This window comes from Lynx rufus, unplaced genomic scaffold (assembly GCF_022079265.1).
Source record: "Lynx rufus isolate CCGP_SWC_20201006 ecotype Redwood Valley unplaced genomic scaffold, mLynRuf1.p SCAF_24, whole genome shotgun sequence".
Taxonomy (NCBI): domain Eukaryota; kingdom Metazoa; phylum Chordata; class Mammalia; order Carnivora; family Felidae; genus Lynx; species Lynx rufus.
This window is the reverse complement of record NW_025814839.1, coordinates 9,025,393-9,047,750: the sequence shown is the minus strand read 5'-3', so window position 1 is coordinate 9,047,750 and position 22,358 is coordinate 9,025,393. Positions and strand designations below refer to the sequence as shown.

The window sequence follows — 22,358 nt, the reverse complement described above, 5'->3', positions numbered from 1 at the left end:
ACATCCAGAATAGGTAAATCCAGAGAGACAGAAGACAGATGGGTGGTGGCCAGGGGCTGGGAAGAGGTGGGGGAAGGAGGAGTGGCTGCTTCATGGGTATGGGAGTCTCTTTTGGGGCGATGAACATTTTTTTGGAATTGATAGAGGCAACATTGCAAATGTACCAGATGCCGCTGGATTCTACACTTTGAAATGGTCGATGTGAGTTGCACCTCTGTGTTTAAAATTTAGCAAATAGAGAAGAAACTTCATTAGAACGGGAAAGCTTCCCTGAAGTTAGTTACTGAAAGGCTCATCCCTCTGGATGTTTCGGTGGGTAATCAAGTCGCAAATGCTGTATCGAGCAGGGTGTGAGAGGCATTACTGGGTCAGAGTCCAAGCTCCCTGCCCCGTCTGTTCTCCCAGATAACTTGCCCAGACTGGGGTCTGTGCATTTGTTTGCTCCTACGTGGGGACACTGGGGTGGGGGGGGGGGGAGAGGCAGCAGTGCCCAGTGGGACCCACGGCTTGGCTAGACGCCGAGCTCTTTAATGAGATCTTAGATTAAGATTCTTGCCAGTGTTGAATTACTTTGGCAACTGTGTGTTTTTCATTTGTCCGTATTTGCTTCTTTTTGCAATTGCTTCCAGAAACGCAAACATTCTTCCTGGGCTTCAGGTTTCGCTTTTTCAGGAATTGTGGCTAACACGGGTGTCATCTTTGACTTTTGGAGGGTCAGACAGCATTGCTTCTGGTGCTGATCTAGAAGGTCTGTGTAAAACGGTTCAGCCTTTCCAGGGCCTTCTGGATAGTTCTCTCATTTCCAGAGGGTGTCAGGAGGCTCCCTGGAAGGTTGTGATGGTGACGGGTATAGACCTGGACTGGAAACCACACTCCATCACTTACTAGCTGTGTGATCTTGGGTAACTCAGCCTCTCAGATAATTGCCACTTCCTTCACTGTGAAATGGAGACAGTGGCAGAAGTTTCCTCCCAGGGTCTTACGAGGATGATGTAAAGGTATGCATATAAAATACTTAGGACACTATCTGACACATAGCGTTCAATAAATAGTAACTGTCATCAGTGTCAGTAACAACTGTTGTTACTTTTTCTCTTTACCAATGACTCCAGTGAAATATTTTCTTTTAACTTTTTAAAGTATACTTATTTATTTTGAAAGAGACAGAGACAACGTGAGCAGGGAAGGGGCAGAGAGAGAGGGAGAAAGAGAGAATCCCAAGCAGTCTCCACGCTGTCAGTGCCGAGCCCGACGCGGGGCTTGAACTCACGAAACCACGAGATCGTGACCTGAGCTGAAACCGAGAGTTGATTGCTTAACCGACTGAGCCACCCAGGCAGCGCCCCTCCAGTGAAACATTTTCAACTACCTCTAAAAGTTCTGTTTCTTGCTGCAGAGTTATGAGGATTAAAGCAAAAACTTTTTTGTTGTTCCTCCAGTGACTTCAATCTAATATTTTCAGCCAACATCTGAAAGCTGTGTTTCTTGTTAGGAAGTTGTAAGGATTAAACTAACAAGTGCTTTGAAATAGTCACGAAAATTACAAGTAGTGGTGAGGCTGGAATAGCAGACTTTTTCCAGTTCTGCTTCTGAAGGGCTAAAGCACATATGCATTCTGATGCCGGCTCTGAAATTCAGACAAGTTCTAAGTCACACGTTTGCCTGTTTATAAAATTTTAATGGGAAGGGACAAAGAAGTTAGACACTTGCCTAGACCTTCTGAAATCATTTTCTCCCTTGAGAATGGCTTTTATTTCTGTTAGTCCCTTATCGGAGAATGTCAAAAGAAAAACCCTTACACCTTGAAATGTCTTTAATCAATCCTCAGACCTTTCATTTCTTAAAACCTATTCCCTTCTCCCCGCCCATTTCAAGACTTGAAATAAAACGATTTTCCAGAAACGGATGACAAGATAGCAAGAGCCACGATTAATAACCCCCGGAGCACCTTGGTACCACACCTTCCCTATTTAAAATGAAAAATTACCTTTTTCCCTCAGACTTTATTAAAAAGAGGATCAAAGGAGAGAGGGGAAGAGTTGATATAATACAGCCCATCAGTGAACACACTTCTGAAGCTGCAGCAGAGAGAAGCCGCATCCCTGTCAATCGAGCAGCTGGCAATTTGGATAATGAAATGAGGCACTTGGCTTCTTCATTCCCAAACTTCTGATTTTGAAATGCAGGGGTGGAGAGGAAGAGTAATTGATGGAGAGGAGAATTTGGTAGGGGTAAAGCTTGCTTGCTCTCTTCTCATCTTTCTGACTTAAAACAACTTTAGGGCAGGGATTCTTGGGGGCAACTCGGTGCTTTCTTGAACCTGGTGGAGGGTGTGTGTGTGTGTGTGTGTGTGTGTGTGTGTGTGTGTGTTTGGAGGAACTCTTAAGCTTCAGGGGAAGGTGGGTCCCAGCACAATTGCAGGATGCCATGTGACAAAGAGGGAAGAGAAGGTGTAGGTTTATTATCCACTATGGGACATTAGCCACATCCTAGCACTCATCCAGAGCTCATTTATTTTCTTTTCAATTTTTTTTTATTTTTTTATGTTTATTTTTATTTGTTGGGGGGGGGGAGACATAGCACAAGTGGGGGAGGGGAGACCGAGAGGGAGACACAGAATCTGAGGAAGCAGGCTCCAGGCTCTGAGCTGTCAGCACAGGGCCCGATGCGGGGCTCAGACTCACGAACTGCGAGATCGTGACCTGAGCCAAAGTCAGACGTTTAACCAACTGAGCCCCCCAGATGCCCCCCGGAGCTCATTTATAAAATGGGTCAATGACACCTACATTACAGGGCAGGTAAGATGAGCACTGAACCCCCTGAGTCTGGCCGGTGCCCTCCAAATGCTAACTTTTATATCCTAACTCCCCAGCCTGTAGTCAGTGAATGTCCCTGGCTCCTGGCTGAGGACTGTATTCATTTCTTAGGGCTGCCATAACAAAGCCACCCAAAGTAGGTGCTTGAAAACAGCAGAAACAAGGGTGCCCGGGTGGCTCAGTCAGTTAAGCATCCGACTCTTAGGTTTGGCTCAGGTCGTGATCTCACCCTTTGCGAGTTCGAGCCCCGCACCAGGCATGGACACTGACAGTGTGGAGCCTGTTTGGGATCCTCTGTCTCCCTCTCTTTCTGCCCCTCCCCCTGCTCATGCTTTCTCTGTCTCTCTCAAAATAAATAAATAAATAACACCAGCAGAAATACATTTCCTCACAGTTCTGGGGGCTCCAAGTTTAAAATCAGGGTATGGGCAGGGTCATGCTCCCTCGGAAGTCTCTGGGGGGAGAATCTGCTCCCCACCCCTCTCCTAGCTTCTGGGGGCTGCTGGTAATCTTTGGCGTTCCTTGGTTTGTACCTTCACCTCTTTAATCTGTGCCTCTGTCTTCACATGGTGTCTCCTTTGTGTCGTTTTCTTTTAAAAAAATTTTTTTTAACGTTTATTTATTTTTGAGAAGAGAGAGACAGAGCACGAGCAGGGGAGGAGGGAGAAAGAGAGAGACACATAATCTGAAGCAGGCTCCAGGCTCCAAGCTGTCAGCACAGAGCCCGACGCGGGGCTCGAACTCACAGACCATGAGATCATGACCTGAGCTCAAGTCGGACGCTTAACCGACTGAGCCACCCAGGTACCCCCGTGTCCTTTTCGTATAAGGCCAGCAATCATTGCCTTTATGGACCCCCAACCCAGTGTTACTTCATCTTAACTTGATTACATCTGCAGAGAACTTATTAGCAAAGAAGGTCACACTCACGGGTACTGAGGGTTAGGGCTTCAACGTGTCTTTTTGGTGGCTACAGTTTAACTACCATAAGGACTCATTGCCTTTGGCTTCATGGATTTGTTTTCTGTGGGGCAGGGTCAGGGATATAGTCACCGGATGCAAGTTTATTTATATGCTTATTTTCTTTAATCCTCTCGGCGTCTTGTGAAATGTGTGCTTTTACTCCCATTTTACATAAACATTTATGCAACATTGGCTGGGTGCCAGAGATTACGCTAAATGGTCTACTTGCGTTGTCTTTATCATCTTCAGAGCAAGCCTAGGGGAAAAGCTCCACCGTGATTCCTCTTGTACAGTTGAAGAAGCAGTCATGGCAAGGCAAGGTCAGAGCAAGTTAACTTCTAAGCATCGTGTTGCAAAGTTGAGGTGTTCTGCTTCCTTGCTTGGTGTTTGTTTAGAATTAATTCTTGTTCTTTCCGTTCCGAAAGCCAGTCTTCCAAACACAGAGCTGTCTCTCTGTCTTCTGAGGGAGCCATGGAGTGGGGCGATGTGCTCATTACCTCCTGTCCCTGATCTGTAATTCAGGGCCATGGGATGTCTGCTCTGGAGACTCGGGGATCCGGTGGGAGAGGAGACAGAGGGAGAACATGATTCAATCATATCATGTCTTTGTTAAAAAAAAAAAAAAATCTAAGATGAGCCTGACTTCTGGACAGACCCAGGAGGTTTTACAATCTCACGCTCCATTTTTCTCAGTCTAGAAAAATAACTTCTTCCTGAGGAGCGGTCTTAGGACTCCTAGGGAGCAGAAGGGGTGGCAGGAAGTTCTGTAACATCCCAGCATCTCCCCTTGATGTCCTGCAGGAACCTTAGGCTCAGCCTGTGTGACCCTGAGCTCGCCACCTCCTTTTTGCAGTTTCCCTCTCCTGTACCTCCTGTCGCTGTGGTCGGTGCCACCAGCCATCATGTGTCCCAGGCTGGAAATCAGGAGGCCAGCCTTGGTGTAGTGACATGTTTAAAGATGTGGACTCCAACCCCAGCTGTGTGGTCTTGAACAAGTCACTTAACCTCTCTGTGCCTCAGTTTTCTCATCTATAAAATGGAGTGATCTTTGCTTACTACCTAGAATTGTTGTGTAGCTATATAATTCTTTTACATGTAAATTACACAACAGTGTCAAAAACGCAGTATGTTTCCAATAAATGTTAGCTATTTTTTTCTCCTCTGCTTGTGCCCATTCAATCCATGTCTCTTCTTCTCCCAACCCTGCCCCAGGTCCTTATCATCTCCCATCTAGATGCCTTCAGTGGCCTCAGGCTGGGCTTGCTGCTACCTCTGATCTGTCCAGTGCTTTCTCCATACTCTGGCCCATATAGCTTTCCTAACACTCATCTGATCGTGTCCCTTCCCTCCCCTTCCCTGATTATGTCCTGTTGAGCCACAAGAATGGATGCCTACACATGAAAAGATGCTCATCATCGCTCATCATCAGGGAAATGCAAATCAAAACCACAACGGGATATCACCTCACACTTGTTAGGATGGCTAAAATCAACACACGCAAGAAACAACAGCTGGATGGCGAGGATGTGAACAAAGGGGAACCCTCATGCACTGTTGGTAGGAATGCAAACTGGTGCAGCCACTTTGGAAAACAGTATGGAGGTTCCTCAAAAAGTTGAAAATAGAACTGCCCTACAATCCAGCAGTCACACTACTGGGTATTTATCCAAAGAATACAAAACCACGAATTCAGAGGAATTATATGCGCCCCTCTGTTTATAACAGCATTATTTACAATAGCCAAGATATGGAAGCAGCCCAAGTGTCCAATGATTGATGAATGGATGAGGGAGATGTGGTATATATACAATGAAATACTCAGCCATAAAAAAAGAATGAAAGCTTGCCATTTGCAGCAACATGGATGGAGCTAGAGAGTATAATGCTAAGTGACATAAGAGAAAGACAAGTACCATATGATTTCACTCATATGTGGAATTGAAGAAACAAAATAAATGAACAAGGGAAACAGAGAGAGAGAAGCCAAGTAAGAGACTCTAAATTATCTAGAACAAACTGATGGTTACCAGAGGGGAGGTGGGTGGGGGGGGGGGGATGGGGGAACTAGGTGATGGGATTAAGAAGCACACTTGTCATGATGAGCACAGGGTGACGTATGGAACTGCCGAATCACTATATTGTGTGTAGTTAACTATACTGGAATTAACTATACTGGAATTAGAGAAACAAAGAATGGATGGCCACACAGCCGTGCCCCCGGGTCTCTGGGACAGCTTTAATCACAGAGGGACAGGACCATCCCACTGGGCTCCAGCAGGACTTGATGGCAAATGGACCCCATTGGGCTATGTGATTTTTAAGCCACATGATCGGGGAAGCACCAGCCCCTGCCGGGGTGTGATCAGGGGCTGGGATATAACAGTGATATGACGGGCAGAACTTTGACTTCCAGCCCCAGACTACTTCTCAACATTTGTCTGTTGGGAAAGCCAGCCCTTCCCTTGGCATGAGCAGGGATTTGGGGGCCCAGGTCTTGTGGATCTAGCCGAATGGCCAGGAAGGAACTTGGCTTCGATCGTTTATGGTTGGGGGAAGTTCCAGCCCCTCCCTTGGCATGAGCATAGGGCTGAAGTCCGGGCCTTGGGCTCACAGCTGCGTGGTGTGGCGGACCAGAGCGTTAGCCTCCTCTGTTCCCCAGTTTGACGGCTGCTGCAGGTCTGAAGGAGCTCTGCAGGAGACCACCTTCCTTTGGGAGGCTAGCCGCAGGGGATCCCATCATGTTGACCCCTCCCTCTCAATAGCCCCCTGCACTTAGGAGAGCAAGTCCCTGCATGGTCCTCCTTAGTCGTTATTTCCAGTCTTGGCTTGAATTTCTTCCTCCCTCCAGAGAGCTCCAGCCACACTGAGCTGCTTTTCCTCCAAACCCATCATGTTTGACCATCTCCTGGCCTTGACCCTGCTGTTCTGTCTCGACCTTCCTTCCTCCACCCTGAACTCCATTCCTTTCCTAGCAAGTTCTCTTTCAACCTCAAGGTTTGGGTGTAGGTACCACGTCCTCTGGGATGCCTATCTCTACCCTTCCACCAGGAGCTGGGTCGCTCACGTGTGCTCCCACCTGCACTTCCTCTGACGTCAGATTCTCTGCCACATCGTGGGTACTTACTTACTTATGTAATCGAGGTGAAGCTCACAGAACAATGGCCAGTCATAACCTGAGCTGAAGTCAGACGCTTAACTGAGCCACCCAGGCACCCCGAACAATGGCCATTGTAACGTGAATAATTCCATGGCATTTCATGCATTCAACCACCACCTCTCTCCAGTTCCCAAACATTTTTGTCACCCCAGGAGAAACCCTGGACCCATTAAACACTAGCTCCCCATTCCGCCTTCCCTCCAGCCCCTGGCAGCCACAAATCTGCTTTCTGTCTTTATAGATCTGTTCTGGACACTTCATAAACGGGATCGTATGTAATGTGGCTTCTTACACATAGCATAATGTGTTTGAGGTTCATCCAAACTGTAGCACCTGCCAGTACTTTATTTTTCACGGCTGAATAGCATTCCATTGCATGGGCATACCACATTTTGTGTATCCATTTGTCAGATCAGTGGACATTTGGGTTGTTTCTACCTTTTGCCTGTTGCGCTTCATGCTGCTGTGAACGTTCACTTACAAGCGTTCAGGTGTCTGCTTTCACTGCCTTTGGGTCTGTACCTGGGCGTGGAATTACAGCGATGATTTCATTATCGGTCTTCGTGCCAGACCATGAGCATCCTGAGGGCAGGGGAAAGACAGACCTCCCCCCCCCCCCCACCCCAGGGGCTGGCACAGTGAGTACCCGAGGAGCAAATCGGATGAGTCGCAGGCATCCAGAATAGACGTCTCCAGCACCCTCAACCATCTGCCCATTGGCCTGCCTCATGTGGTGGTCCAGGCTCTGTGCTGATGACGCGACTCATTTTATCTCATTAACTCACTCCTCCCTCACTCTGATACTTGCTTGTGTCCACTGTCCCTCCTCACCCTGGTCTGTCTGAAGTAGTCCCCCAGCACATTTTTGTGGCCGCGCCCACTTTCTTTTCCTCCATAGCACTTATTACCACTGGCTCAAAGATGAGATATTTTATATGACATCTTATAGACAATGTATTATATATGTCATTTATTTGTTCATCCCCCCTTTAATCTGTTTCCCCACTAAGAACATGTGCTCTGTTAGAGGACAGGGATCTTGGTCTTTTTAAATTCATCGGCCTATCACAGTGCCTAGAACAGTGGCTGGTATACGAGAGGCATTCCAATATTTATGAAATAGGGGCGCCTGGGTGGCTCAGTCAGTTAAGCTTCTGACTTTGGCTCAGGTCATGATCTTGTGGTCCATGGGTTCGAGCCCCGCATCAGTCTCTGTGCTGACAGCTCAGAGCCTGGAGCCTGCTTCAGATTCTGTGTCTCCCTCTCTTTCTCTCTCTGCTTCTCCCCCACTCATGCTCTGTCTCTCTCTCAAAAACAAAATTTTAAAAATAAACTTAAAAAAATATTTGTGAAATACTCAGATGAACGAATGCATTTAATCCTTACCGTACAAGGGAACCATGATCATTCTCATTTTACAGACCCCAACACTGAGGCTCAGAGAGGTCACAGAGCTGGTCCTTGGTGGCACCAGAGTTCTAAACCAGATCTCTCAGAGTCCCAATCCCATATTTTTGTCCATTTCCCTGGAGGCGGGGGGCAGAGCTCTAGCAAGAACGCCCACGGTACTTTTCTGTGGCCTTAGAACGCAGTGTATGATTCAGACAATTTAAAAAATAGATTTATTCTCTTAAACATATTTTATTTAGGTGAATCGGACAACGAGTTTATATTTTCTGAGCAGATAATCAAGCCAGAGCTTTCCGGGTAACAGAGAAGCTGGTCTGGGCTTGACTCTGTCTGCCTCCAGCGCTCAGAGTTCTTCAGCCTCTCTGAGCGTCAGCTTCCGGAAGGTGCACAGGATGGTGGTAACATCTGTGGCACGACACGTCTCCACACAAGTGCTCACTCTTTAAAGGGGAGGTAACAACTTAGCACCACGGTGTTGAGAATCACAATACGAGTAGCTGACATTTATGGAGTTCCTGCCATGTGTCAGGTGCTGTCCTGTGCTATCACATATGTCCTCATACTATTCTCCGGAGGCAGGTCCTACTGTCCCATTTTGCAGGTGATAAAGCTGACTCAGAGAGGTTAGGCGAGTGCCCCGGGGCCGCACAGCCAGACATAGGGCCAAGTCATAAGACTCCAGAGCTGGCTCTCTTAGTCACTGGGCTAATAGTATTTATGTCTGAATTTCGAGATTGACGCACCACCATAGTGTTGGTGACTTTGATAGAATGTTCTGGCAAAGTCTGGGAGAAGGGAAAAGGGAGAGCCGTGTCAGAAATGAGTCCTTGCTCTGGTATCTATTCCCATCTGGCTCATCCATGATGGCCTAGGGCCTTCGGTGAATGCGGATCCCAGCCCTCTGTGTCGATGCCCCAGGGTCCTGGTTGTTGAGGTGGCCCAGGCCCTGGGTTTGAATCCCAGCTGCCAGTCCCCATCTCTGGTGTGACCTCGGTACATCTTCGTCTCTGCACATCCATGACCTTATCTACAAAGTAGAGATCAAAATGGCCCTCTGCGCACAGAGTTACGAATATTAAATAAGATGTAAAGCAGCCCTAATATTACAAGTGAAGAAAGCAGAGACGAACCATTAAACAAGATCTTACAGCACTTCTTAAAAAAATATGCACAGCAAACCATCTGGCAGGCTCCGCAGCCAAACGTTAATAGGGATGCTGGCTGGGCTGTAGACCAACATTGCCTTTTTCCTTATCTGAATTTTCTAATTTTTCTATAATGAATATATAATAACAAAATGGGTAGTTTTAATTAAAAATGGGGCAGTGAGTCAGTCTTCACGAAAGCACTTTGCAAACTGTCAAATGTTCTATAAATCAGCTCTTGTTATGGTCCTTATAGTAATTATTCTCGTTATTGCTAGTTGGCCACGAGCTGGAATTTATTTCTGCCCCTCATCTCTTCCTTGGCCCGTGATGGGGGGGCCACTCGATCGCCTTCTGCCAGGTCCTGCTTTTGCATGCAGCGGTCCCCACTGGTTTCTCTTTTCGCAGCCACCACCACCCACGTGGGGACCAGCGACACCTCTCGCCTGGAGCCCTGCAAAACCTTTCATGGGCTCTCCTTGTCCAAGCAGGATCTTCGAGAAAGGAACCTCCCATCAGAACTCTCAATGGCTTCCCACTGAACTTGGCATATAACCCACACTGCATTTTGGTGCACGGTCCTGGTGGTCTGTCCCTCACCTGTCCCTTCAGCCTCTCCTTGAGCCACCCACCCTATTGTTGCCACAGCTTGGGCACACTGACTTCGAGAAGGCACCCCGAAAAGGGACCTAGGAAAGTGCCTGCCCTAACGTAGATAGGAGTCCACTTAGCATGGAGTCTGTGCATATAGACCACATTGATATTTACCCTTTCAGTATGGCGGAGGAGTGAGAAAATGGTAATGCGCAATTGGAATTTTTATTTTTATTTTTTGGTTTAACTTATACCAGGGCTGAAAATCCCAAGCTGCATTCAGACAGTGGGGATTTTTTTTAACGCCTCCATTCTTTCCCTAATAAACGGCTGTAGGACTTAAAAAAAAACAAGCTACTTCCTACCTGTATGCTCTTTCCTTGGCTGTTGGCGATCCCCTTCTTGTCCTCAATGCCAGCTTAAATGGGGCTTCCTTAGGGAGCTGAATGCTCTACCTAAAGCCAGCCCCACCCCCAACCCTTTTACTTTTAGTTTTTTTCAGTTGAAATTTGTATTGAGCTAATTGTAGATTGCCATGCAGTTGTAAAAAAATAATACAGAGTGATCCTGATGCTAAAACAAATACCACAGACTGGGTGGCTTAGCCAACAGACATTATTTCTTACCGTTCTAGAGGCTGGACGTCCAAGATCAAGGTGCTGGCAGATGTTTTCTTGTGGAGGGTCTTCTTCCTGGCTGATAGACAGCCACTTTTGTGGTCTCACACGGCCCTTCCTTCCTCGGACTTCCTGTCTCCCCATCTCCTTATAAGGGCTCCACCTTCACCACCTCTCTTAACCCAGTTACCTCCCAAAGGCCCCACCTCCAAAGGCCATCACTGTAGGGGGTTAGGATGTCAATGTCAGGGTTTTGGAGGGACACAAACATTCAGCCCGCAACAGATCCCTTGTCGAGTTTGCTCAGTTTCTCCCAATTGGTAACTTTTGGTAAAATTGTAGTGCCGTGTCACAGCCAGGTTATTGACATTGATGCAACCTCCTGATCTTGTCCGGGTCTCCCCAGTTTTATGTGTACTCGTGTGTGTGTGTGTGTGTGTGTGTGTGTGTGTGTATTTAGTTCTATGCAACTTTGTCACCTGTGTGGGATCACGTGTCCTTCACCACGGTGAAGATACTGGACAGTTCCAATGCTCTAAGGGTCCCTTGTGTGTGTCCCTCCCGCCTGTGTCCTCCAGCCCTAAACCCTGGCAACCACCAATCTATCCTCCATTTCTAAAATGCGGTCATTTCAAAAATGGAATATGAATGGGATCTTCTGGGATTGGCTTTCTCTGCTCAGCGCAGTTGTCTGGAAAGTCACCCAGGTTGCTGCATGCTCAGTAGTTCATTCCGTTTTGTGGCTGAGTCGTGTTCTGCAGTGGGCAGGAACCACAGCTTGGTAACCATTCACCATTACTAATTCTCTTATCACATCCATTCTGGTTGTCCCCGCTCCCGGCACTCATCACCCTCTGAAATCCTTTCATGACTGTGTTTTCTGGTCTATTGTGTCTCTCCTTAAGTGGAATATTAAACCTAGGGTACCAGAGAGCCTGGACTGGGTGTGGTCTGCTATGCCTTTCTGGAGCAAAGTTCCTGGTGCATTCACAAAGCGTTGGATGTTGGGACACCTGGGTGGCTCAGTGGTTAAACGTCCGACTTTGGCTCAGGTCATGATCTCATGGTTTGTGGGTTCGAGCCCTACATCAGGCTCTCTGCTGTCAGCACAGAGCCTGGAGTGTGCTTCAGATTCTGGGTCTCCGTCCCTCTCTGCCCCTCCTCTGCTTGTGCTCTGTGTCTGTCTCTCAAAAATAAACATAAGAAAGAAAGAAAGAAAGAAAGAAAGAAAGAAAGAAAGAAAGAAAGAAAGAAAGAAAGAAAGTGTTGGATGAGGGTTTGACCGAGCACACAGCCACAGCAGATCTGGGAGAAGTTGGTGCAGTGTCTGAGAAGGAGGTCAGGGCAAATTTGACTTCTGCAGAATTCCTGTATCTCATATAGGGGCTAGCTGTTAAAATTGCTACGTAAGGGAAAGGTTATCCTCGAAAATCCTATCAATCATCCTGAAACTGCTGGAATTAAGATCCTTGGAAATTCAAAAGCGAGAATTCACTCCTTTGCTTTTCTGGATATTTGACTTGTGGGCTCCACAACTACAGGAGAGCAGGTGGGCAAGGCTGTTGAGTGGGGGTTATAGTGAGAGAGTCAGCAAAGGGATTTCATTCTCTGGAGGAGCCAAAGGGGGATAGATTTATGTAAATGGTGTGTGCAGTATAGTATGAACATGGTGTGGTGTTCATACACAACGCAGTGTATATACGATGTAATGTGCATAGGCTGTAAGGTCTATGAGGCGTAGCATGCACGCACAGTGTGGATAGAGCGTGACGCGCACATGCTGTAAAGTGCATTCGCTGTAACGTGCGTACGCTGTAACGTGAATACGCCGTATGATACGTTCACGGTAACGTGCATGTGTAAAGTACGTTCTCTGTAACGTGTATACGCCGTAAGGTACGTTCGCTGGAATGTGCATACGCTGGAACGTGCGTACGCCGGAACGTGCACGTGCTGTAACTTGCCAGGCTTTGTCAAGGCTTATCTGTTGTCTCTCTGCTCCTTTATTCCAACTCAGGAGGCAACCTTTCCAAACAAGACTGGACCATCCAGTGGCCCACCACGGAGACGGGGAAGGAGAACAACCCCGTGTGCCCCCCGGAGCCCACGCCGTGGATCCGCACCCACCTCTCCCAGAGCCCCAGGGTCCAGACCAAGTGCGTCCAGCACTACTGCCACGCCAGCCCCTCGCCCGGGGCCCCCGTGTACACCCATGTGGACAGGCTTACCGTGGACCCCTACCCGGGCCTGTGCCCGCCACCGCCGCTGGAGTCAGGCCACCGTTCCCTGCCCCCGTCGCCCCGGCAGCGGCACGCGGTCCGCACCCCGCCGCGCACCCCTAATATCGTCACCACCGTGACCCCTCCCGGCACACCACCCATGAGGAGGAAGAACAAGCTGAAGCCCCCGGGGACCCCGCCGCCCTCCTCCCGGAAACTGATCCACTTGATTCCAGGTTTCACCGCTCTGCATCGGAGCAAGTCCCACGAATTCCAGCTGGGTCACCGTGTAGACGAGGCCCACACGCCCAAGTAAGTGTGTTTGGTGGGTGCCCTGGGGCCGCTGAGCCCCGGGGCTTCTGGGGGCTGCTTCATGGCCCCAGGACCGTGCCAGGTTAGTGGAGCCTCGAAGGCGCTTGTGTTTCTCTTCTTCACTTGAATGAAAGGTGGCTTTTCATGGAGGGCCCGTGAGAAGATGAATAGCATTTCCCGGAAGTGACCCTTTAAAAACTTTTTATTTTCATTTAAGGTTTTATTTTGTTTTTGAGAGAGAGCTACGTGTGGTGCAGGCAGAGGAGGGGTGGCGGGGGGGAGAGAGAGTCTTAGGCTCCACGCTTGGTGCAGAGCTGGATTCAGGGCTCCATTTCATGACCCTGAGATCATGACCTGGACTGAAATCAAGAGTCCGGGGCTTAACCGACTGAGCCGCCCCGGTGCCCCAGAAATGACCCTTTTTACAGTATGGGTCCTCCTCAGTTGGGGTCAGCAAACTACAGCCTGGGGGCCAAATCTGCATTGATGGCAACACAGCCAGGACCGTTCCGGTGTGTGTGGTCTGTGGTTGGTTCGTGCTGCAAGGCTGAGTTGAGTGTGGTCTGCAAAGCCGAAACTGTTTGCCATCTGGCCCTTGACAGGGAAAGCTGGCCGGCCCCTGCGGAGTCTATCCCAATGATGCTCCTAGAAATAGGCTGTGAGCTGCACACCTACCCTTCCATTTTCTAGTATTGCATTAAAAAGAGTAAAAAGAAACAAGTGATGTTTTTAAAAAAAAATTTTTTTTTAAATATTTATTTTTGAGACAGGAAGAGACAGCATGAACGGGGGAGGGTCAGAGAGAGAGGGAGACACAGAATCTGAAACAGGCTCCAGGCTCTGAGCTGTCAGCACAGAGCCCGACACGGGGCTCGACCTCACAGACCGCGAGATCACGACCTGAGCCGAAGTCGGACGCTCAACCGACGGAGCCACCCAGGCGCCCCAAAGCAAGTGATGTTTTTATAATAGGTGTCATTTAACTCAATATATCAAAATATTACCACGTCAACATAGAATCACTGTAAGATGATAACACGGAAATGTTTTGCATTCTCTTTTCCATGCAAAGTCTTCGACATCCAGTGTGTGTTTTGCACCCACAGCTCCTCTCAGTCCAGACTCCCTGCATTCTAAGTGTGCAATGGCCCCTTAGGGCAAGTGGCTGCCATGCTGGGCAGCATGTGTACGGGACGCGCTCGGTGCTTATAATGAAAAGGCACGTCCAGGTCGGGGTGGGTCAGAGAGTAGAACCAGACTATCGGAGCAGAGGTCTTGGTACAGAAGCTTAGGGTCAGCCTACAGGCAACCAGGGGAGAAAATCATGAAAGTGGGTACCGTGTGCATCCGGCTCTGGTTTGGGGAGGATCTTGCTGCTGGCAGGGTGACATGGTGTCTGTAGCTACATACTGGCTGCTAGGAGGGGACGGGAAGCTCTCTGCAGGGCCCCTCAGAGGCTGACTGTGGCCAGGTGCCTTGCAGTCTTTGGAGGTTCTCAGTGTCTTTTTTTTTTTTTTTTAATTTCTTCATGTTTATTTATTTTTGAGAAAGAGAATGCGAGTAGGTTAGGTGCAGAGAGAGAGGGAGACACAGAATTGGAAGCAGGCTCCAGGCTCCGAGCTGTCGGCACAGAGCCTGACGCGGGACTCGAACCCACAAACCGTGAGATCATGACCTGAGCCGAAGTCAGACGCTGAACCGACTGAGCCACCCAGGCGCCCCGGTTCTCAGTGTGTTAAAAATGGGAAAACATGCTAAGCAGGCTTACGAAAGTGGGTAGCATGTTTTAAAAATTTACACTGGACAAAATCGCCATGAAGGCATAGAAGATAAAATGATAGTTTGTGATCTTGCCGGGAGATACCATAAGGAGTCTGAATCTGGCACCTGGTGTATGTAAGAGCCCCGCATCCCTGCTCTGGGATCCCTGCAGCTAGGATGTGGGGGGGCAGTGGGGAGAGTTTCCTCGCATTCCTAGTATGTGGAGGCCCATGTGAGGGCTGAGACCAGCCACAGACACCATAGAGTGTCCTGGGAGGAGCCAAAGGCAAGCAGGGCTGGCCCGGACTTCTGTAGGAAGCAAAGTGCAGAGGCCCTGACTGAATCTGACCTTCACTTTGGCTTCTTGTGACATCGCAAGGGCTCTCAGGGATTTCCTGACCCCCACTCCCTAGCTGTGCCCGTTTGCCTTTGACTCGGGCATTTATCCAGGGCTGGCTCTCCAGCCTGGGCAGGTATGCAGAAGGACTCAGGGGGCCTGTCCCAATCTCAGACCCTCTCCCTTCCTCCTGTCTTAAGCAATAGAGAACCCACATGTCTGTGAAGTGTTGCTTTTTTGACATGGTCCCAGGACTCTCTTGGACTCCCACCTGACCACTTCTGTTGCCCTCAGCCACCCCTTTGGGGGTTCAGAGGGCACCTGCCTCTGAGCGTCTTCACCGATGGAGCCAGTGTTTTGTGAGTGCTCATCGCCGTATGCAGGTGGATGTAAGACATTGGTTATCAGTTGCATCCTGCTATAAATGTAAAAATTCATGTCTCTTAGAATTAATGAACTGTGGTTTGTTCTAGGCTCTGGGCTAGTCGGTGGGGGTATAATGGGAAGCAAAAAAAGACATAGCCTTGGCCTCTTGAAGTCTGACGTTAATCAAATAACCACACAGAAGTATTATGAAATTGTGTCCAGTGCTTATGCACAGTGTTACGGGCTATAAAGGTGCAGGGCAGGACACCATCAGAGCTCATGACCAGATAGAGCTGATCGAGTTTGAACTGGCAGGGAGGTGGAAGGGGGGAGGACTAGGGAGGGGCTGGTCAGGGCGAGTTCCCAGAAGTGATAATTTAGACTGAAGGCTAAGACGCAGCTAAGATAGTGAAGGGGTAGAGGTGGAGGGTATTCTAACCGAGAGGCGGGAGGGGGCACGATACATTTGAGGAATTGACAGAAGGTGACAGAAGGCGTCTGTGGCTACGGGACCGAGGCATGCGATGCAGGAGGCGACTCGAGTTAGGCAGGAGGCAGCACTATTCACAACAGCCCCAAGGTGGCAGCAGCCTAGGTGCCCATGGGCGGATGAGTGGAGAAACAAAATGTGGCCTCTCTACCTGGTGGAATATTATTCAGCCGTCAAAAGGAGTGAAATTGTGACACATGCTTCGATGTGGATGCATCTCAAACACGGTATGCTAAGTAGGAGAAGCCAGTCACAAAAGGAAAAGTAGAAGGGTGGGTGCCGGGGGCTGGGGGAGGGGAACGGGGAGTTCGTGTTTACTGGGAGTTTGTGTTTACTGGGAGTTTGTGTTTACTGGGTACGGAGTTGCAGTTTCGGAAATGAAAAGGTTCTGGAGATGGATGGTGATGATGGTCACACAAAATGTGAATGTACCTAATGCCGCTGAAACTGTAGCCTTAGAAATGGCTAAAATGGTAAATTTTATGTTATATATATTTTACAGTAACAACGACAAAAAATTAGGCAGGAAGCGTGCTCTGTCTCTTTCTCTCAATGTAAATAAACATTAAAAAAAAGTTAAAAAAAAGTCGGGGGGGAGGTGCCTGGGTGGCTCAGCTGGTCAACTGTCTGACTTCAGCTGAGGTCATGATCTTACAGCTCGTGGGTTTGAGCCCCTCATTGGGCTCTGTGCTGACAGCTCAGAGCCTGGAGCCTATTTCGGATTCTGTGTCTCCCTCTCTCTCTCTGCCCCTCCCCCACTCACGCTCGCTCTCTCTCTCTCTCTCTCTCTCTCAAATATAAATAAACGTTAAAAAAATTAAAATTAGGCAGGAAAGCTAGAGGTTGGCACACTTTTTCTGTAAGGGGCCAGATAGTGAATATTTCAGGCCGTGCGGGCCATGTGGTATGGTAGCAAAAGCAGCCATAGGCAATAGGTAAATACATGGACATGGTGATGTTTCAATAAAACTTTATTTGTCAAAATAGCCGCCTGGCTGGGTTTGGCGTCCCAGGCTATAGTTTGCCCTGTCAGAAGCCATGCTGTAGACAGTGATTCTTCTCCCTTGATAAGGCACTGGAAGGTCTTTAAGTGATTTTGGTGGAAGGCACGATCATATATGACGGTCACTCGTAGTCTGAAGCTGTGGTTTCTCCCAACTGTGCATCTTCCTCCCCTCTCCCTGTGCTCTTTGGACACATGATCTTTGCTCTACGTTGATCATGTGTTCCAACACATGATCTTTGCTCTACGTTGAACAGGTGAAGTGAGAGAGGCTGACCTTTGGGGGTTTTCTCCAGCTGTCTTGAGCTTTAGTTGACATATAACATTATGTACATTGAAGGTGTGCAAGGTGATGATCTAACACACATAGGTATTGTGAAATGATACCACAATTAGGTTTTGTTAACACATCCATCACCTCACCTCACATAATTTTTCTTTTGTGATGAGAACATTTACAATTTGTTCTCTCAACAACTTTCAAGTATATACTACGGTATTGCTAACTACAGTCACTAGGCTGTGCACTAGGTCCCCAGAACTTATTCACCTTCCAATGAGAAGTTTTTATCCTTTGGCCAGTGTTTCCCCATTTCCCTCACCCCTAACTTCTGGCAGCCACATTCAACTCTGTTTCTATGTTTGATGGTTTTAGATTCTACATGTAAGTGGTATCATGCAGTATTTGTCTTTCTCTGACTTATTTCACTCAGCATAATGCCCCCTCAAGGTCCATCCATGTTGTAATGGCAGGATTTCCTTCCTTCTTCAGGGCTGAATAATATTCCATTGTGCACACACACATGTGGGTATCATTTTCTTTATCCATTCATCTATTGATAGGCACTGAGGTTGCTTCCATGTCTTGGCTCCTGTGAATAATGCTGCTACAAACATGGGGGTGCAGGTATCTTTCCAAGATGGGAATTTCATTTCCTTTGGATACACACCTAGAAGTAGAATTACTGGATCATACTGGTAATTCCAGTTTAATTATTTTGAGGAACCTCCATACTGTTTTCCATAGTGGCTGCAACAATTTACATTCCAACCAGCAGTGCACGAGGGTTCCCTTTTCTCCGTATCCCTACCAGAACTTACCATCTCTTGTCTTTTTTGATAATAGCCATTCTAATGGGTGTGAGGGGATGTCTCATTGCAGTTTTGATCTGCATCTCGCTGATGATTACTGACATTGTTGAGCACTTTTCATTAACCTGGTGGCCATTTGTATATCTTCTTTGGAAAAAAAAATGTCTATTCAGGTTCTCTGCCCATTTAAAAATCAGGTGATGATGATGATGATGATGATGATTTTTTGCTATTGAGTTGTAAGAGTTTCTTCTTTTATTTATTTTTATTTATTTTTTAAATATGAAACTTATTGTGAAATTGGTTTCCATTCAACACCCATACCCAGTGCTCATCCCAACAGATGCCCTCCTCAATGCCCATCACCCACTTCCCCCTCCCTCCTACTCCCCATCAACCCTGAGTTTATTCTCAGTTTTTAAGAGCCTCTTATGGTTTGCCTCCTTCCCTCTCTGTAACTTTTTTCCCCCTTCCCTTCCCCCATGGTCTTCTGTTAAGTTTCTCAGGATCCACGTAAGACTGAAAACATATGATGAAAAACCACTAGCCAGTTTGATCAAAAAGAAAAAGGAAAGGACCCAAACAAATAAAATCAAGAATGAAAGAGGAAAGATCACAACCAACACAGCAGAAATAAAAACAATAATAAGAGAATATCATGAGCAATTATATGCCAATGAAATGGGCAATCTGGAAGAAATGGACAACTTCCTAGAAACATATACACTACCAAAACTGGGACAGGAAGAAATAAAAAAATTGAACAGACCCATAACCAGTAAGGAAATCGAATTAGTAATCAAAAATCTGCCAAAAAACAATAGTCCAGGGCCACATGGCTTTCCAGGGGAATTCTACCAAACATTTAAGGAAGAGTTAACACCTATTCTCTTTAAGGTGTTCCAAAAAAATAGAAATGGAAGGAAAACTTCCAAACTCTTTCTGTGAAGCCAGCATTACCTTGATTCCAAAACCAGACAGAGACCCCACTAGAAAGGAGAACTACAGACCAGGTTCCCTGATGAACATGGATGCAAAAATCCTCAACAAGGTATTAGCCAACTGGATCCAACAATACATTAAAAAAATTATTCACCAGGACCAAGTGGGATTTATACCTGGGATGCAGGGCTGGTTCAATATCTGCAAAACAACGTGATTTATCACATCAATAAAAGAAAGGACAAGAACCATATGACCCTCTCAATAGATGCAGAGAAAGCATTTGACAAAATACAGCATCCTTTCTTGATAAAAACCCTTAAGAAAGTAGGGATAGAAGGAGCATACCTCGAGATCATAAAAGCCATATATGAATGACCAAACGCTAATATCATCCTCAATGGGGAAAAACTGAGAGCTTTCCCCCTATGGCCAGGAACAAGACAGGGATGTCCACTCTCACCACTGTTATTCAACACAGTATTGGAAGTCTTAGCCTCTGCAATTAGACAACACAAAGAAATAAAAGGCGTCCAAATTGGCCAGGAGGAGGTCAAACTTTCACTCTTTGCAGATGACATGATACTCTATATGGAAAACCCAAAAGATTCCACCAAAAAACTTCCAGAATTGATTCATGAATTCAGCAAAGTTGCAGGATATAAAATCAGTACACAGAAATTGGTTGCATTCCTATACACCAACAATGAAGAGACAGAGAAATCAAGGAATCGATCCCATTTACAGTTGCACCAAAAACCATAAAATACCTAGCAATAAATCTAACCAAAGAGGTGAAAAATCTATACACTGAAGACTATAGAAAGCTTATGAAAGAAATTGAAGAAGACACAAAAAAATGGAAAAAGATTCCATGCCCCTGGATAGGAAGAACAAATATTGTTAACATGTCGATACTACCCAAAGCAATCTACACATTCAATGCAATCCCTATCAAGATAACACCAGCATTCTTCACAGATCTAGAACAAATAATCCTAAAAATTGTATGGAACCAGAAAAGACCCCGAATAGCGAAAACCAAAGCAGGAGGCATCACAATCCCAGACTTCAACCTATACTACAAAGTTGTAATCATCAAGACAGTATGGTACTGGCACAAGAACAGACACTCAGATCAATGGAGCAGAACAGAGAATCCAGAAATGGACCCACAAACATATGGCCAACTAATCTTTGACAAAGCAGGAAAGAATATCCAATGGAATCAAGACAGTCTCTTCAGCAAGTGGTGCTGGGAAAACTGGACAGCGACATGCAGAAGAATGTACCTGGACCACTTTCTTGCACCATACACAAAAATAAATTCAAAATGGATGAAAGACCTAAATGTAAGACATGAAGCCATCAAAATCCTAGAGGACAAAGCAGGCAAAAACCTCTTTGATCTTGACTGCAGCAACTTCTTACTCAACACGTCTCCAGAGGCAAGGGAAACAAAAGCAAAAATGAACTACTGGGACCTCATCAAAATAAAAAGCTTCTGCACAGTGAAGGAAACAATCAGCAAAACTAAAAGGCAACTGACAGAATGGGAGGAGATATTTGCAAATGATATATTAGATAAAGGGTTAGTATCCAAAATCTATAAAGAACTTAGCAAACTCAACAACCAAAGAACAAATAATCCAGTGAAGAAATGGGTAAAAGACATGAATAGACACTTCTCCAAAGAAGACATCCAGATGGCCAACCGACACATGAAAAAAGTGCTCAACATCACTCATCATCAGGGAAATACAAACCAAAACCACAATGAGATACCACCTTACACCTGTCAGAATGGCTAACATTAACAACTCAGACAACAACAGATGTTGGCAAGGATGTGGAGAAAGAGGATCTCTTTTGCATTGTTGGTGGGAATGCAAGCTGGTGCAGCCAGTCTGGAAAACAGTATGGAGGTTCCTCAAAAAACTAAAAATAGAACTACCCTACAACCCAGCAACTGCACTACTAGGCATTTATCCCACAGGATACAGGTGTGCTGTTTTAAAGGGACACATGCACCCACATGTTTATAGCAGCACTATCAACAATAGCCAAAGTATAGAAAGAGCCCAAATGTCCATCGATGGATGAATGGATAAAGAAGATGTGGGGGGCGCCTGGGTGGCGCAGTCGGTTAAGCGTCCGACTTCAGCCAGGTCACGATCTCGCGGTCCGTGAGTTCGAGCCCCGCGTCGGGCTCTGGGCTGATGGCTCAGAGCCTGGAGCCTGTTTCCGATTCTGTGTCTCCCTCTCTCTCTGCCCCTCCCCCGTTCATGCTCTGTCTCTCTCTGTCCCAAAAATAAATAAACGTTGAAAAAAAAATTTAAAAAAAAAAAAAAGAAGATGTGGTATATATACACAATGGAGCATTACTCGGCAATCAAAAAGAATGAAATCTTTCCATTTGCAACTATGTGGATGGAACTGGAGGGTGTTATGCTAAGTGAAATTAGAGAAAGACAAAAATCATATGACTTCACTCCTTTGAGGACTTTAAGAGACAAAACAGATGAACATAAGGAAAGGGAAACAAAAATAATATAAAAACAGGGAGGGGGACAAAACAGAAGAGACTCATAAATATGGAGAACAAACTGAGTGTTGCTGGAGGGGTTGTGGGAGGGGGGATGGGCTAAATGGGTAAGGGGCACTAAGGAATCTACTCCTGAAATCATTGTTGCACTATATGCTAACTAATTTGGATGTAAATTAAAAAAAATTTAAAAAAGAGTGAAAACATATGGTATCTGTCTTTCTCTGTATAACTTATCTCACTTAGCATAACACTCTCAAGTTCCATCCACGTTACTACAATAGGCCATATTTCATTCTTTCTCATTGCCAAGTAGTATTCCATTGTATATATAAACCACAACTTCTTTATCCACTCATCGGTTGATGGACATTTGGGCTCTTTCCATAATTTGGCTACTGTTGAAAGTGCTATTAACATTGGGGTATAAGTGCCCCTATGCATCAGCACTCCTGTGTCCCTTGGGTAAATTCCTAGCAGTGCTATTCCTGGGTCACAGGGTAGATCTATTTTTAATTTTTTGAGGAACCTCCACACTGTTTTCCAGAGTGGCTGCACCAGTTTGCATTCCCACCGACAGTGCAAGAGG

General features: G+C 46.6%; 1 protein-coding gene across 1 annotated transcript in view; it reads left to right on the top strand.

The window, feature by feature from the left end:
- KSR2 (kinase suppressor of ras 2) overlaps nt 1-22,358 on the top strand; it is a 427,363-nt gene that overhangs the window by 159,075 nt on the left and 245,930 nt on the right. Inside the window, exon 4 of the mRNA XM_047088271.1 lies at nt 12,720-13,233. Within this exon, the coding sequence (XP_046944227.1) occupies nt 12,720-13,233 (514 nt within the window). The remainder of the gene's footprint in view (nt 1-12,719; nt 13,234-22,358) is intronic.